The following is a 16,726-nucleotide window of genomic DNA, read 5'->3' as shown; positions in this document are numbered from 1 at the left end:
CGATATTCAAGGACCACTCGAAAGCCAAGGCCATTGAAATGTTTTTGACTATCGTCTTGTGACCCCACATTTCCATGGTCACCTTTTCTTGAGGATTGTGAGAAACAAGACACAGAAAATTATCATAAACACAAGCCCTTGTGCTTGATACATGTTGTTTTCTCGTTACCATTTAGAGATGGTTGTGGTTGGGTTAAACATCAACTTGAATGTAAAATTATGCAAGCGCAATAGACAGGATATGTTGCTACGGTGCAGTTACAATAGATTTATTTGAGATATCTGGCAATGGTACAGACAACTCAATGAAGTGATCAAAATTTGTTTAGCCAGGAGGCCATCCCAACTGCCTACCTCCCAGTACGTGAATGTGAAGATGGAAAACAGACTGGCAGCCTTCTTCTCCATTGTTGATCACTAAAATTAGAGAAGTTGACATTAATGTGCAACATCAAATATAAATTTCAGAAAATAATAATACCCAGCCTGTATCCTCTTTGCAGGTTCAAATCCGCAGCCACTTTCTTGGCAACTAGCATCAGATGTCCTAGAAGCTATTGTGCAACGAAAACAGCATGATTGAGCAGAAACATGCACAACAACTTTTCAAATAACCTCTTGGTCGACAGCCTCTGCTGTTTCCAGCATGGTGATGGGCTTGATGGGGATGACGAGGAAATGGACTGGAGCTTGAGGATTGACGTCGTGAAAAGCTAAACATTTATCGTCGCGATAAATGATTTTAGCCGGGATGGAGCCATCGATAATTTTGCCAAAAATGGTTGTGGCAGGAGGTGGCTGGGCGGCCGCCTCTTTCGCGCGTTCAACTTCTTCCATATTACCTTATTTTATATGGACCGCTGACAGCAGAGTCTGAATACTTTGTGTCTTATTACGATGAGCACGACTTGGAAATAAGGTAATTAAATGATTGAACAAATCTATAACAAGATGTCACTAGTCTGGATTGTTGTCTGCTAGTCCATGACGTCACCGTCTCCAATACCACGTGGTAAACGGTGGAATTCAAGATGCGTATTGGGATTTCATCAAATGATGTGTAAAGGAAATAAAGCGATCAATGTTTACGTATCATGCGGTCCGGCTATGAAAGCTGCAACCAAGGATTAATAACGTACGCAAGATTGCCCGATACTCTGACAACCAGTTGTTACGGGACGCGTCCGGTTGACAGACAACAAGCTTATGACAGGTAAGAGCAACATGTTTCTTTTCCAGATATATGTTTCTAAGCCCACTTAACGTATAGAACCGACCGTATTGTTTGGAATCCACTACGTATAGATTCCATCTCTGCCTGGGTCAACCAGGAAACCGCATGTTTGGTAGACGGTTTCTGTTTCACGTTCTCCAGGCAAGTAATTAAACTTAGAGTGACAGGCCAACGTTTATCGTACCACTATAAACCAGGCATTCAGACCTCAAACGCAATACTCCCATTAAAGAACGGTTGCTTACAATAAAATATTCAGCTTCGTCGGGATGCTGCAACGTCGAGGATTAGACAAGAAGACGAATTGATCCCATGTTGCATTGCCGACGCTTATGTCGCCGAATTTCCAAAAAAAGTGATCAATACTAAAATTATTTACAATTGCATGAGACTTGAATAATGAATTTTGGCGGCATAAATTATTCAAATAGATTCAATTTTAAAAATTGGGAAAACACTTTGAAAGTAAACAAAAATGTACGACCTTCATTTTTTTCCCCCACTTGGCAACATGTGGCAAAGTAGAGAAAATGGGTAACATTGCATGACACAGTCGAATGCGTTTATCCCTTCACCTTGATGCAACCAAGTTTCTAGATTTCCAGTGGTATGGAATCAAATGGATCGTGCAGCTGTGAGAAAATCTGTTCCAAACCACTAAGCATACGCCCAATAAGCTACAGACGTACTTTGTGTGATGTGTGTTTCGTGGAAGACGATTTTCATCTGTGTTCAGTCGCCCACGTGTTGATTAAGCTGCTACTCACGCTCTATTCGCCCGCCAATACAAGGTAATATCTCTTTTTATCTCCCATGTTTTCATCTAAACTAAAGCCAAAGCTCATTTTGCAATATTATGGAATCAGACAAGAACTGGCTATTGAGATTTTTGTACAAAAATATCAGATGTTTACATAGGAGAAGGAGGAATTTTCTTTGTATGTTGATACGCCGATGTCAGCATTACATTTGATTGTTGGTATACAGGAGCTCAAAAGTAGAATGAGTCAAGGGATGGTACACACAGGATTTTGTGGGATTTTCGAGGAATGGGATCGCGCGTCTTCTGTTTTTAGCCAAAAGCACTCACGAACAAAAAGGACGAACGTGCCTCGTTAAAATTTAATGGTTGTCAGCAAATACAAGAACATAAGATAACATCGGTCAAAAGGACGTAACTTGGATACGAGCAAATCCACAAGCTTTTGTTTCTACTCCCCTCTATGTTTCATATTAATCCTACAGGACATCTTTGCCATAAGCTACATGCTCTTTCAAGTTTATACATCTAAAGCAAATGGACAAATGATTAAAATTTATTCTTTAGCACATGACGATGAGAAAAGATGAAGAAGTTGGAACGCCCAGAAATCCTCTGCAAGGCAGCTGAAAGTTTGTTGATCGTAGCAAGAACCCCCACGTCACACCCATCCCATTGTCTCAATATTAAATCTATAATGTTTTCGAAAACAAAACGACATCCTCTACTGAGCCTTTTGCTGGTTTTGATCCAATTTTCATCCAACAAGTCCACTCAAGGTAATTTAATGTGACACACGCGCTGATACGCTTCATCACGTATTGATAGCCTTGACAGTAAGTGCTCGTGTTTCTTTTTCATGACTCCCAACTTTAAAATTCACCTACTCAACTGTTTATCTTCTAGGATAAATCCAATAAAGGACGTGACTTGCAGACAGTACGAAGTTTCTCAATTTGCAAAGGATGTGTGCGAACGTGACAGCAACGAAACACAAGTTTAAAATTGCCTTAGCTCCATGGGACTTGCACATCGCTCCCTCCGTCTTTGGTCTCGAAGAAAAAAGAAACATCGTGGAAGCGTACGTCGAAAAGCCTTTGAAAATTCACGACTTCTGAGAATGTACAGTACAGGACTGCCCACCGAATGCAATAGAAGCAGTTCTCTGGCGTACGGGATTAAAGCCACAATTGTTGCTTCGTTGCATTGCAGTCGATCGATTCCGATTTTACAGACAATCAAAGTGACAAAGACCAAGGCCAACGGAAGGGCGCAGACACAGAGTGTAGCCACACCGCAAAACAGAGTCACCGAAGCTTCCAATTCCAGACGGCATATCGTCTTGTTTGGCAAATGTACGAAATATTCTTCCCGTTTGAGCGTCGTCGATGTCGAAGAAGTAATGGACGAGTACAAGAAATCAACTGGTGGTTGTTTCATCGATGGGTGATGCGCTTTGAATCGCAAGCAGTGACGAGTACGGACAAAAACAGCCACTTGAGCCATAATAATAAAAATGATTATGATGAAATGGGTAAGTGTCACCCATTTGATGATATCTGCATTGACAGAACAGGCCAACAGTTTTATTTTTCCTAACCAATAGGGGCTGGTGATGAAGAAGAAAACGAGGATCCAAGCCGTGACGAGACAAACGGCCACGGCAGACACAGTAACGTACCGCCGGTGTTTGATGGGGCTGCTAATGGCAAACCAACGGTCAGCCGTAGCCAATAAAAGGCTCACTAATAAAATGGTGTATGGATAGCCAACGAGTAGGCTGTATATCCGACATACCCATCCAGTGGGTCGTGTTAACGCAACCACTGCCCAATATTCGTAAGCGCCCATTATTAAACTGGCACAATGGCACGCTATGCTGCCCAACCAAAACGCGTTTCGTGGATTGTAAAGTTGTCGAGTTCGTAAAATGACAACGGCCACTAACAAATGGATCGGCAATCCTAATGCGATTGCTAAACAGCGCAAGATGAATAGCACTGGGGAAGCTATTAACGGATGGTCGAACTGGATGGGACGAGTCGTCTCTTGACTAAATGCAATGGATTTCTGTCCGATGCAATCAATGCAAGTGATGTTCAACGAAGAGTGATGGTCGGACATGGTGTGTCCTGCAGGGTCCATCCTCGCGAGAGTCTGGAGCTGCAACTGGTTATTATTCGGCACCGTCTCTTAACTTTTTTCGTCTAGGACTCCGATGCGGACAATTTGACGCATTTTAAATGTAGTGCGCAGACGCAATCATTTCCCTCCCTACGCCGACTACAGAAATAATTACATCGCCTCATCACGATGCCTTTGTTCACGGCCCATTTTCCAATCTGAATTGAACGCATGTCATACAAACAAGAGACAAAATACGTACGTTAGCAATACCAACTGTCATTTCCTTGAACGAAATCGACGATTTGTACCCAATTCTTGCGCTCATTTTCTTTTTTCTTTTGTGGAATGGAGTCTTTTCAATGTTGACGTTGATGTATTCAACAACCCCCTGACATTTCCAGGGAGAGAAGTTCACAAAAGAAATCAAATTCCTAGCATCCCCTTCTACGAATGATGAAAGGATTTGCACGAAGTTGCAATCAGTTCATAATCAAAACTCAATGTAGCTTCCCGTTTGAGAAATGGTTTTGGGCTATGTATTTCCGACACATTTTTCCAGAGAAAAAAAAAAAATTCTTCGTAAAGTTTTCCCTTTTTTACAAATGCACAGACCCGGTTGATCTCCAAGACCGAAAAGTTGAACTTTTCATTTTCCATCAATTGGCTCGTTAATTGTTTTCCTTGTACAAGACTACTTTTATCGATTAACGGGAGGAGACGAAATGCCAATGTTAACCCTGGCTTTTATATCCATACAAAATTATAGTTTCTACAAACAAGTACCTTTGATTGCTCTATTTAAGTTTCATTTGAAACAAGGACAGGAATGTATAAAAGAAACAACAACACAAACAAAAAGAAAGCTATTTAGGGAAAATGTTCTACGCGCCGATGGGTTCGTGCAATTATTTGGTGTCTTCGGCGCTGAACATTCCCTGATGTTTAAAAAAAAATTGAAGATATTTAAATTTAAAAAATCTATCAAGTTTTTCTTACTTTGGCTCTACGCAGAATAGAGTCCTTTGAAGCATCATATGGGTGATCTTTTGAAGGAATTTCAAGCACTGCCGGGATTGGTTCATTGTGATTATCAATCACATGTCGGATCATTTCAGCTACCTGTGTCACCCCAGAACACAAGGTGTTGAAAATGCAAGGTAAGGCAAGGTTTCATTGTATACTCACATTCTGATTGATCAAGATAATGTCAATATCATCCCTCTTCAGAAAACGCTTGAAGCAATCCTCGACTTCACTGATGCTGGTGTCTGCATAACATGAAACAGAAAGTTATAAATATTAATTGTTTATGCCAGAAAAATTACAGAATAATTCCCATACTCTTGTCAACAACCATAAAATTTGGTTGCCTGTTTTTGTTCATTTCGCCGATACCACCCAAAAGGAAACCAACACAAGTGTCCTAACGCAAATATTTAAATTAAAAATTGCAATGAAATTACCATATGTTTGTAAAACCAGAGCAAAGCTTATTTACCTCATCACCAATCACGGCTATGAGTCTTCCTTTCGCTGCGGCAATAGCCATTTTTTTGTCAGTAAATTTTATTTAGAAAGATGAAATGAACGAAAAAAGCAAGGCTCCAGTCAAAAGGGAATTGTCATGTGACAGCAGAAAAAAACAAATGAACGATGTATCGTTCATCGATTATGTTTCTAAAATATCAATGACTAAGCTCATGCGTGATCGATTCGCGTTCCCCATTGCATTTCAGAAACATGGCTGCTTCCGGTAAGACAGATTTTCTCCTCGTGGCATTTTCTTGAATATTTATGTTTTACCCTCGTTTTCGAAACCGGTAACGTCAAATAATCAACAGCAAATATTTTGCTGACTTCCTGCAATAATTTTTATTAGTCTGGTTGGAATGGGTTTAAATGACGTTAAGAATCATTCCGGTTAAATTCACATGTGGCACTTGTTCGCTCAGAATATTCATCTGCTTCTTAATTACGATATGGTTTTGCAATATTTAATGTGGATCTTTAATTTCAGCCAAGAAAGGGAAGAAATCCAAGGGAAAAGTTGTGTCGTTGAGTGAATTCCTCTCTGAAGACCATGGAGGTTCCAGGTCTGGAGAAGCTGTCGTTATGGCACCGTCGAAAAGCAGCTGGGCTGATGAAATGGAAGATGGCAAGTCATACATCAAAAGTCTTAGTACAATAATTGAAATTAATATTTTTATCTAAAAACTTTTTAGAGGCAATTTACAAGGAGAAGCTGTTGTTGCCCACTGCACCACGAGCGGCCAGAGGATCAGACATTGACGAGTCTAGGATACCCAACAACGCCCCTTACACAGCTTATATAGCCAATCTACCTTACGATATTGAAGTGGAGGATGTATCCAAGTTCTTCCATGGACTTTCTGTAAGAAGTTGATCAAACAAATTATACAGAATTCTACGGGTCTTACTCTGTGTTCTGTTTTGGACATTTAGGTCAAATCTGTCCGTTTGCCAAGAGAAGGTGGAGATGGTGGCAGATTGAGAGGCTTTGGTTATGCTGAATTTGAGACAAGGCAAGATTTGGTTGATGCCCTAACAATGAACGAATTGGCAAGTATTTTTGCAAGCATTCAAACAAACGATTTAAATTGATAATGTAATTTAATATTTGTTTCGTTTGGTAGATGATTAAAAACCGAAAAATCCGCGTAGACATTGCTAGTGGTGCGGATGGTGAACAAGAGCAGGGCGCTGGAGGTATGGGAAGAGGCCGTGGCCGTCCTTCACGCAATGACGAGGAAAGGGAAGATCGGACTCCATCTGATTGGCGAAACGCACCACGAGAGGCACCTCCGCCAGGCCAAGATCGTGGAGGCTTTAGGGGAGGTGATCGAGGTGGAGACAGGATGGATCGAGGTACTTTTTCACTTTTTTAATTAATAATTAACGAAACTGAATTAACACTTTGGCTGTCGGATTAGAACCTGCGGGCGAACGGTATTCGTCTTCATTCAATCCGAGGGAACGTGCACCTGGTTCAGGTCTTTCATCTGAAAGGAGTTCGTTTGGTCCAAGGAGAGACGGTCCGTCCAGTTCGTTCGGTGGTCGCGATGGTCCGTCAAGCTCATACGGCGGACGTGACCGTGATGGTCCATCCTCATATGGCCGTGATCGTGATGGTCCTTCCTCATACGGCCGAGATCGTGATGGTCCGTCCTCATATGGCCGGGATCGTGATGGTCCATCCTCGTATGGGCGAGACAGAGACGGCCCATCATCGTTTAGTCGCGGACGGGACGGTCCTTCCTCTTTTGGTCGTGATAGAGAGGGTGCCTCTTTCAACAGAGATGAAATGAGGAGTGAACGCCCAAGCGCTGGAGGTAACCAACTAAACATTTCTTTGCGTTTGCTAAGCCATTTTGCTAAAAATTTTTACGTTTATTTTTTTAAGAACCGGCCAAGGAAAGGCCAAAGTTATCCCTGAAACCTCGTACAGTCCCGTTAGAGGAAGGTAGTGGTCCCGAGGCCGCATCAGCGGTTGCGGCACCCGTTGAGCGACCAGAAACTGCTGCTGCCACTTCAGCGTCCATTTTCGGTGCAGCCAAACCAGTCGATACAGCGGCCCGCGAGCGCGCAATCGAAGAACGGCTCAAAGAAAAGCAAATGAAGGAACGGGAACCTCCTATTCGCGGACGAGAAACTGATCGCCAGGAGTAAGGATGATCTGCTTTTTTAAAATGCATTTTGATTTTCTGATTCATTCTCGTTTTGTTTTAGTGACAGAAATCAACGTGATGGATCCCATTGCAGTGGTGGCCGTTCTTCGGAACGTCCCAGCGGAGGGCGCGGGCGCTCTAGCGAGGTAAGATTGAATTCACTTGGAATTTGCATTTATGATTTCGATAGCACGTATGAATTTCTTTTGGCTGCATGTTCCCCTATGCATGTCGGCCCTTCCCTTCCGGTGCTTTATATAAAAGAGTGGAGGGACAGACAGCCAGCAGTGTTTAAATAACTGTTTTGGTTCTATTCTTGTCCAACACGAATTTTGCATTTTTCGTTCATCGAAATCTTTTTCAAATTAAAGAGTAATTTCATTTGGTTAAAACGTTTTCAGGGAGAAAAAACAGATGATCGGCGTGACTATCGTACCGAAGGCGATCAAGACCACCGACGTCCACGCGATGGACCTGGTTACTCAGGAGATTCAAGGCCAGCCCCTAGAGATGGTGATTACCGACCACCACAAAGGTCGACAGCCAATCCGAATGAATACCGGCCACCAGTTGGAGGCAGGGGAAGCAGCGGAGGTGGAAGCAATGAGTACCGTCCTCCTCGAACAGGTGGAGGTGTAGGTCGTGATAGCGATCGTGATTATCGTGGACCAGCTCCTGCCAGAGATGGCGATTATCGACCACCGAGAGGCGACGATTCACGAAGAGAGAATGGTTTATCGCGCGGCGGAGGAGGAGGAGGATCTGGAGCTTATCGTCCTCCAAACGGATCGTCCCGTGGATCTGGTCCTAATGAGAGTAGCAGGTCTTGTACCAAAAAATATTAATTTTATTATTCATTTTCTGACGCATTTCTGTGTTTTTTTCTTTTTTTTTCTTGCATTTCGATTAAAGGACGCGTAGCCGAGATGATCATGAAGGAGATAGACGCCATGCTGCTTCCTATGGTAATGAATCCGACGAAGCTAGCCGTCTTCGAAGATTGGAAGAGCCCAAGGCACCCGTAAGTTGTAGGAATATTGTGTCTTTTTTTTCAACCTTTTTATCTCATCTTTCATATTTTCATGTATAGGTATTTGAAAATCGAAACAAGTTTGCCTTCCTGAGGGCGGAAGATGAAGGTGCTGAATCAGATAGCCGAGATGATTAATTAAAGAAAACAAAAACAAAAGATCAGTTGAATGACTACACCAGAAAAAAAAACGCAAAACAACTAGAATAACGACGCAATTTTTTAGCACTATTTTTGTAATTCTTCTTACAATCTCCCCCCTTCTCTATTTTCCGGGAGCGCTTTTCTTTCTCTCGTCTCCTGTCAAGCGCAGGCAGTTTTCAAATGTCTTCTCCCACCTGGCGTTTGAAAACTGAAATCTTTATCGAATGTGTCTTTCCCTCGTCCCGATTAGACAACGGAATTGGGGAGAGGGAAAATTAAAAGATTTTTTTTTTCTTTTTTGGGATAGAAAAAAATGACAAGAGAATAAAAACAAGAAGGAACCAATTTTTATTTGGGAGGGGGTGGATTATTAATTTCATTTTGTGAGTTGTTGACATTTACTCGAAAACGAGAAAGAAAAGAAAGTCGTGTGAAAACGGTAAGTTGAATTGTTTGTATGTTTTCTAAAAATGAGAAGAAATTAAAGAAAAGCAAATTTTTTTGTTCTGTGAGAAAACCAAACAAAAGAGATCCAAAATGGTGACGACGTGTTTCGAGATAAAAATACAAATGAGCCATTCGAATAATTATATACAATTGACGAAATTTTATCTCTTCATTTTGATTACTACAATTCACATTTTCGGTAGTTTCCAAAAGTGACGATACGCTATTTTCATGTATTACTTTTCCGCTAAACAATGAAACATCGTCGTATATGGAAAATCTCTTCTTGGGTTACGAGTTATGGCCGCCATCATTGATGAATAGAAACACAAGTTCTCATTTGACAAAATTTAAAAGATCCAATTCGTTCTAGAATTCTCGTAATACTTTTCATTCAAATTCTGCAAACCGGAAATATCAGAATTTATTAAATTATAAATAAATTCACAAATCTTAGTCAAACCTGAAAAAATGGCAACTGTTCAAGAATTGCGCTAACATGTCATGTGTACTGGAAATCAGACTAGTTAAATCGAATGGGTTAAATATCGACTTCCACATTTTAAAGGAAATATGCAATTTGCTCGTAGGTCTGTGTCTCATGAAACTCACGACAATCGTTGAGCTATTGAAGCCCTTTGCAGTGATTGCAGTCTTTGCAGGTCATGCACCTGCAACGTGCGCCACACAGATGGAAGAGTCATAGTAGTTCACACTTGTTGGATGTAGAAGGTACTATGAAATTCTAAGTGTTTAAGAGACCCTTATTCTTGTTGAAATGTCTCCTGTTATTAGGTCTATAAGTCTAAGCCCACTGATTAGTTTTTACCTGTTTCTTCAATTTCATTTTATGTATCACCTTATCCTAGTCAGTCTGTGTTTAATTTATCTTCCAGAAATCAGGAAAGGAAGTATGTTCCTTCTGTTTTTGCCTCAGGTTGGTTTCAACGAAAAATAATGCCCTAAATGTTGGAAGCAGAATTCAGATAAATAATAGAGCCCATAGAGGTGACAACATAGTACAGTAGTACTGCTGACATCAGTAGGAAGGTATAGGGACACTCTTCACCAATAATCATTTGTTTTCATTTTTTATCATTTTCCTTTTTTTTTATAGGTCAAGCAACCGTGTTTGTTTTCATATTTTAAAACAAAATATCAACATACCCCAGTTGAAATGAAAATGATCCCATTCCATCATGAGATGTAAATAACCTTTTTATAGAATTTCATTAAGACAAAGTAAAATTAATGTTCACTCTATCAAGGGAAGGATTTTCATCTTTACGATATTTTCAGTTCGTCGCTGAGTTGAAATTATTCGTACAAAACGTTTCACTGCCTCGTACAATTCAGCTCAAATCTATTAGGTGTTGGGGTATTAGTTTGTGCCATATGGTTTGCAAGTGTTCGGAAATTAGCGTAGGTGTAGGTGTTGTGGGCAACTCTAAATGTCACTAGTTGTGTGCTGCGAATATTGACATTACGCGAACTGTATGGCCATTAGTTGCCAAAAACGGATCGTTTGGTACATCAATGTCGATTCATATTGACTTTGGGTCGCATGTGTTTCTGGAAGAGTTCATGTGCATCGTAAACAGATGGGGCGCATTTTGGCGTTAACCATTTGTTGAACCTTTTTAGTTCAACTTTTCGTCAAAGTTGACGCCAAAATGGAAGTTCATCGCTACAGTTGAGAAAGGGGAGGAGTTGCAGTTCAGTTGAAGGTCAACGGTGGTCTGGACCACCGTTGAAAAAGCTCAACTGTCTCAGTTGAACCTCCCACTGGCGTTGTCGCCAAAACGGTCGCCTAGTTGAACCATCTACCGGGCAGTTGACGCAAAAATACAAGTTCACTAAAAAAGTTGAACTAAAAGTAGACGCCAAAATGCGCCCTTTAGTCGCCCACGTCAACCAAAAACTTGTGCTATAAAAATGTCACGGATTTCGATGCATCTTTCACATCGTCACCTGACTCCAGATCGTCGTAGATCCAGCACTCATGTACAAGGGGTAAGTTTATTCTCACATTACAAAAACTGGCAGAAATTTATCACTAATAACAAAAATGCTGTATTGTTTTATCACAGTAAAATGCGTTTCGAAACTCTCCTGTTTTTGGCATTAGCCTGCTGCACCGTTTGTTGGGTGAAGGCCGACAATCTAATTGATGATTATGCAAGGGTAACTACTAGTTGCATATTTTTTTTTCACTTATAACAATCTTCAAGACAAACTAATCGATTTCTTTCACAGGAACTTGGCGACAAGACGGCGGAGGAAATAAATCAGATAGCTTTTGAAGAGAGGGATCGTCAAATCAGTACTTTCGCGCGAGAATCATTAGACGCCCATAACCAATACCGCCGTAAACACGGTGCTCCAGCGCTATTCGTCTGCCCGAGAGTAAGGTTGCATCGTCCCCTTATTGACACTATAACGTTCTTTGACCGACTTGTTATTCGTTGCACAAAAGCTTAACAAAGTGGCGCAGGCGTATGCCGAAACGATTGCAAAGAAAGACACATTGGTTCACAGCAATAATGGCTTTGGAGAGAACCTTTTTGCTTCGACGGGAAGGGAACCAAACGGGAGAGAGCCTGTGACTGCGTTTTACAACGAAATCCAAAAATACGATTTTAATTCACCTGGGTTCTCTATGGAGACAGGTGAATATCAATCCTGCCGGAATCCTATTTGAAAATGACTGTTGACTGATCACATTTTCCATCAGGTCACTTTACCCAAGTAGTTTGGAAAGCCACAAAGATGGTGGGTGTCGGAAAGGCTAAGAGTAGCAGAGGCACAACTTATGTCGTTTACAACTATTATCCACCTGGTAACTACGAAGGCCAATTCGCTGCCAATGTTCTACCAGCACAGTGATGGAATCGTTTTCCACACTGGATAACGCGATTGTAAGCATTACTTTGTCAATAAAGTCACATAACTACTAAGGGCAATAAATGTGCTCTTGAGCAAATGTGGTAAAAGATAAAATACATTTTTCAAGCATTACCCAAAGGATGTTCATTTTTGTGAAAATCCAACATTTTTTCCGTTTTCCTTATTATTTTTGTGCTGTTTTTTTATTTGTTCGTTTGATTTCCAAAAAGAAAAGTAGATGCGGCAACAAAGTTGAAAAACAAAATGGCGAAGCACAGTTGATCTTTCCTGTGGGAGCACCAGCTTCTTCGTTTCATTATTAAGGAATTCAGTTTTATAATCAAAACTGGATGGCCCTAGAATCTGTCATAGAAATAGCTTACCATACCATAAAATTCAATAGGTAATTTTTTCATATGTGATTTATGTTGTGTAACATGATTTCGAGGATGTTACACTCGGTTGGCAGGATGGGTCATGCACTTTACTCAGCCACCCTGTTGTCTGTGGCCTTGAATTCAACACTTGCTGCAACCTTAATTCAGTAGATGGCGTCAAGTACAGTGACAATTCAGTCTTAACTTTTCGAGCAACGGAGTGGAACTCAGGTAATGGAAGAAAATCATAGATGATTTAATCTTTAAGTCTTTTTTCTGCTCTTCATGCAACTCAGTCTCCTTTTTTCGTATTTTCCTTCCCGGTGTCATTTCGAGCTACGTCGTAACTTTGGTAAAAACCCGGTGCTTATTGCATTGAATTTACAATGGAAATGGACGTTCTGGGGCAGAAAACAGAGTTATCTCTGCAAGAAGGTTACAGCCAATCCCCTTAGTAAATCATTTAAAATCCCAGTTAATTTTAAAATAATCCTGTGACGTTTTTATTACATTTCGTATCTTCTATTTCGAATCTTGAGGCCTCACTGATATTCCGATTTTCGTTGCAAGATTATGCCGTTTTATTTATGGCTCACACGTGACAATGAAGGGGATTGAATTCCATTTCAGACTTGAATAACAAATTTGCTAATATTCGTCGTTTACAGAGTTGTGTGCCACGAAAAAAGAAATGGACAAATTCGTTTCAAATGCGTCATTACAGAGTTGTCTGTCGCGTCCAACCAAGCAACACTTGTGTGGAAAGTGGAGATAGCACACAGATGGCACACAAGTGTGTGCATTAAATGCTTTACACTACACATACAACAGTTGGCCTATATAATTCTTGTCCATTTTTTGTTTTCACAGAACACGTCATAAAAATGCATCAACAGACGCGTTGACTGAGTCACATCGCTGGAAATGAGAACCCATTCTGTTGGCACAAGTCGAGACAAACAGTCGAACATTTCGCATCGCTTAGAAATCTCATCTTTATCTCAGTTGTCAATACCTACAGGAAATCATGTCGAACTTGACGTTGATCAACGTCTTTGTAAGTTTATTGTTCATCCACTGATTGCCGAAAGAACTAATGTTTTTTATTCGTAACAGATCGTGTTATCAGTAGCCACGTATTTGGTCGTCGCCGAACAATCAAACGTTCGAGGTAAATTATTAGATTATTAACCTGTAACTCATTTTATAATGCTTGTAGTTGATTACGGTCTGCTAACAGCTGAACGACCAGACTTTTGTTTACTCCCGGGCACGTTGCCGGGTGAAAAGAAATGCAAAGGATACATCAAGAAATGGACTTTCGACGCAACAGAAGACGCCTGCGTCTCCTACATTTATGGTGGATGTCACGGCACTAAGAATCTCTTTGACACAGAAGAGGAATGTAAAGCTGCTTGTCCGTCATCGGGCCAAAAGATATCCGAATTGCCTAAAAAGCAAGGCACAATGGCGAACTCATCGAGTTCGTTAGCTTATCAGCACTATTTGGTGGCTATTGTTAGCTGCTTCATTTTCTTCCGTTTCATGAGGTGTTACCGAGTACTAATTTTCTAAAACGGAAAAATTAGTTTGGTCCCCTAAAATGGAAATGTAATCTCTTTTGTTAGTTCGTTCGAACTTAGTCGCGAACTTTCGTAACGAATAAAGTAGTCAATTTTCAAACCTGTCTAGCCCTGCCTTGGTAATAAGCAAAAGAAATGCAGTGAATTGCTATACAAGGTTGGAAATTCATATGCTTTAGTTACGCCAGGTAAGTCTTGCACACAACTTTCCTAAATGATAAGAAAAGCCTTTGTGTCAGATTTGTTAAAACCTTTGCTTGGACTATTCTTGCTAACCCATTGCCAGGTAGGATTTGTTTTTTACAGTGGATCCTGTTGTTGTAGAGGACTTGATTATCACAGCAAATGCATGGCTTTTGCTTAAAAGCCCGAAATCCATGGTGGATTTTTATTTATCAGGTAAGTTTTTTTTTATTACACCTTGGTGAGATATTGCTTGTGCTGTAGTATGGACGGTGACCACGTGAACGTCACACCCACTTCACGTTATTTTCCCCACCACCAAGTTATTGGTCGTTATTGGTTATCCTATTATAAGCTAGCTTATTTCTTTTCTATTTGACGATTGTGTAACGATCTCTATGCAGAGACCGTTATATCCCATTAGCTATTTATGTGACTTTAGGATTGGGACCTCCTCCTCGTATCGATGTATAGGCAAAACACTGACGTGACGCAAAGAGGAGGTGTAAGTTGAAAAAGTACAAGAAAAAGGACGAGATGCGTTTCTTCGTTTGTTCATCGATTGTCATTCAAAGAAAACGGGTCGAATTGTGTCTGATACCGCATCCCAACTGCTGTCCCGACCGGCATGCCTTCCAAGAAAAATGAAGCGAACGAAAGGAAGAAATGGACAACTAGATGCAAATACTTTTTGTACTTCTTCAATGTCGTCTCTCTGGTACTTACCCTTTTATTTCATTTAACTAGACACGTATTGAAAATTTCGTTTAGGTGCTGGCTATTGTTGTGATGGCAATGGCCCTTTACATCCGAGCCGATTGGACCATCAAGCACTACATTTACGAGTTGGAAGCGTATCTGATGTGGACGGGCCCTTACATTCTGATGGCTTCCTCTTCATTCACCATCATCATCGCTGCATTAGGATGTTGGGCCACCGTTAACGAAAATACTTTTCTTCTCTCTGCGGTACGTCTCTTTGTTTAGCCACTTGGCCGTGTTAATCGCTTTCAAACTACTCCAAATTGCTTATTTTATCTTTATTTGGTAAATAATCAACAGCCTAGAAGCGATGTGTAATATTTGCCGTCACTTGTATACCGTTTGAACTAGTTGAATGAAATGTTGTATATTGATGATGCCATTGGGGAGAGATAATGACACTAGCCTACGCTATCGAGTTCAAAGTTACTTTCGTTACGATATTCACATGCAGCTGTGCATGTCAACGTGCAAGTGATTATCGAGAACGATTGAACTTTATCCTCTTTGCTGCATTCGTTTTTTTTTGTGAATTCTTTTTTCCAAGTAGTTCACGATGACCACTGGAGCAACGGCGTTGATTGGTCTCGGCGGCGTTGCCTATTCGCTCAATCATGGCGTCACCTTCTCCGCCATTACTCCGTGGCTAACGGATCGCTTCACGTATTTGGTTTTTGAATCCGACACTGATGCTCGATCGGCTCGCATTGTTCGAATTATGCAAGAAGAAGTACATTGTCGTAAATGGATGAATCATAGAGCAAAATTATAAAATGTTTGCTTTGCTTCTCTTGTAGTTGGGCTGTTGTGGTGGAAGTGGATGGCAAGATTATGCCAATTATAATATGGAAATTCCGTACGAATGCCGTAATCCAGTCACCGGCAACATGTACGTCTATGGGTGCGGAATCATTTTCTCTGATTTTATGGAACCTCTGGTCGCTTGGATGTCTGGAATTGCCCTCTTGTTGATTGTCCTACAGGTATGATATTACGAGTGTTCTCTTTCTAGTTATTGCGTGCTGACGTTGAATTTCATTTGTACAATGCAAAGATAATGGCCATGGTAGCTGCCATGATTCTGCGCCGCAATTTCAAACTCGAAGATAAACTCATCAGTAGCCACCACAAGTCAGCTTCCTACACTGCTGTGAGGAGCCGAAATGTTTAATATAAATTATTGTATATGTGTAAAAAAGATGGATGTTTCATTGTTTGTTTTTTTCATCAAATTCAGTGATTCCATTTCAATTATATTGTTCTACATTTATTCCTTTTGCATGCTGCGAATTCAGCAATAAATAATACAAACCCACCTTAAATAAAAGTTGCATTGGTTGTTTTGATTTTTGTTACAGACATATTCCCATTTGCCAGTATGGTGTGGTTTGGTGCAAGTCGTTATCCAGAAAACTCATCTAGCCGCAATTTCCCGTCGAGCTAGTCTCCGATAATCCCAAACATTTCCGCCATGTCTTTCAGCGAGGTATGGATAAAACGAAAAATC

General features: G+C 40.8%; 7 protein-coding genes across 8 annotated transcripts; 4 read left to right on the top strand and 3 right to left on the bottom strand.

Moving 5' to 3' along the window:
• Positions 1–256: 256 nt before the first annotated feature.
• LOC130690432 (adenosine 5'-monophosphoramidase HINT1-like) lies at positions 257–937 on the bottom strand. The gene is made up of 3 exons (XM_057513450.2): positions 616–937; positions 482–554; positions 257–417 (listed from the first exon to the last, which is right to left on the bottom strand). The coding sequence occupies exons 1-3, from the start codon at positions 835–837 to the stop codon at positions 326–328; spliced, it is 387 nt and encodes a 128-aa protein (XP_057369433.1). The 5' UTR covers positions 838–937; the 3' UTR covers positions 257–325.
• A 2,056-nt stretch (positions 938–2,993) lies between these two features.
• On the bottom strand, positions 2,994–4,139 carry LOC130689542 (adenosine receptor A2b-like). The gene has a single exon (XM_057512479.2). The coding sequence runs from the start codon at positions 4,137–4,139 to the stop codon at positions 2,994–2,996; it is 1,146 nt and encodes a 381-aa protein (XP_057368462.2).
• Positions 4,140–4,895: 756 nt separating this feature from the next.
• Positions 4,896–5,783, bottom strand: LOC130690433 (V-type proton ATPase subunit F-like). The gene is made up of 5 exons (XM_057513451.2): positions 5,620–5,783; positions 5,463–5,544; positions 5,307–5,389; positions 5,118–5,240; positions 4,896–5,056 (listed from the first exon to the last, which is right to left on the bottom strand). The coding sequence occupies exons 1-5, from the start codon at positions 5,668–5,670 to the stop codon at positions 5,027–5,029; spliced, it is 369 nt and encodes a 122-aa protein (XP_057369434.1). The 5' UTR covers positions 5,671–5,783; the 3' UTR covers positions 4,896–5,026.
• Positions 5,770–9,571, top strand: LOC130690391 (eukaryotic translation initiation factor 4B-like). Of its 2 annotated transcripts, none has more exons than XM_057513404.2 (11): positions 5,770–5,874; positions 6,139–6,276; positions 6,344–6,513; positions 6,585–6,701; positions 6,776–7,007; positions 7,073–7,471; positions 7,543–7,804; positions 7,869–7,953; positions 8,209–8,630; positions 8,729–8,828; positions 8,898–9,571. In XM_057513404.2, exons 1-11 carry the CDS (start codon positions 5,862–5,864, stop codon positions 8,973–8,975), a joined length of 2,016 nt encoding a protein of 671 aa, XP_057369387.1. In that variant the 5' UTR covers positions 5,770–5,861; the 3' UTR covers positions 8,976–9,571. The 2 variants fall into 2 exon arrangements, with proteins under 2 accessions (XP_057369387.1, XP_057369386.1); XM_057513403.2 differs by having other exon boundaries at positions 8,720–8,828.
• Positions 9,572–11,415: 1,844 nt separating this feature from the next.
• On the top strand, positions 11,416–12,446 carry LOC130690426 (Golgi-associated plant pathogenesis-related protein 1-like). The gene is made up of 5 exons (XM_057513444.2): positions 11,416–11,441; positions 11,519–11,612; positions 11,685–11,834; positions 11,905–12,097; positions 12,163–12,446. The coding sequence occupies exons 1-5, from the start codon at positions 11,431–11,433 to the stop codon at positions 12,312–12,314; spliced, it is 600 nt and encodes a 199-aa protein (XP_057369427.1). The 5' UTR covers positions 11,416–11,430; the 3' UTR covers positions 12,315–12,446.
• A 1,147-nt stretch (positions 12,447–13,593) lies between these two features.
• LOC130690431 (kunitz-type serine protease inhibitor mulgin-2-like) lies at positions 13,594–14,382 on the top strand. Its single transcript, XM_057513449.2, has 3 exons — positions 13,594–13,748; positions 13,808–13,862; positions 13,932–14,382. The coding sequence occupies exons 1-3, from the start codon at positions 13,719–13,721 to the stop codon at positions 14,264–14,266; spliced, it is 420 nt and encodes a 139-aa protein (XP_057369432.1). The 5' UTR covers positions 13,594–13,718; the 3' UTR covers positions 14,267–14,382.
• A 385-nt stretch (positions 14,383–14,767) lies between these two features.
• On the top strand, positions 14,768–16,503 carry LOC130690419 (tetraspanin-2A-like). Its single transcript, XM_057513434.2, has 5 exons — positions 14,768–15,175; positions 15,229–15,426; positions 15,770–15,949; positions 16,017–16,202; positions 16,274–16,503. Exons 1-5 carry the CDS (start codon positions 15,086–15,088, stop codon positions 16,388–16,390), a joined length of 771 nt encoding a protein of 256 aa, XP_057369417.1. The 5' UTR covers positions 14,768–15,085; the 3' UTR covers positions 16,391–16,503.
• The last annotated feature ends 223 nt before the right edge of the window (positions 16,504–16,726 follow it).

This window comes from Daphnia carinata, chromosome 6 (assembly GCF_022539665.2).
Source record: "Daphnia carinata strain CSIRO-1 chromosome 6, CSIRO_AGI_Dcar_HiC_V3, whole genome shotgun sequence".
In the NCBI taxonomy this organism is placed as follows: domain Eukaryota; kingdom Metazoa; phylum Arthropoda; class Branchiopoda; order Diplostraca; family Daphniidae; genus Daphnia; species Daphnia carinata.
This window is presented reverse-complemented; position numbering and strand designations above follow the sequence as displayed.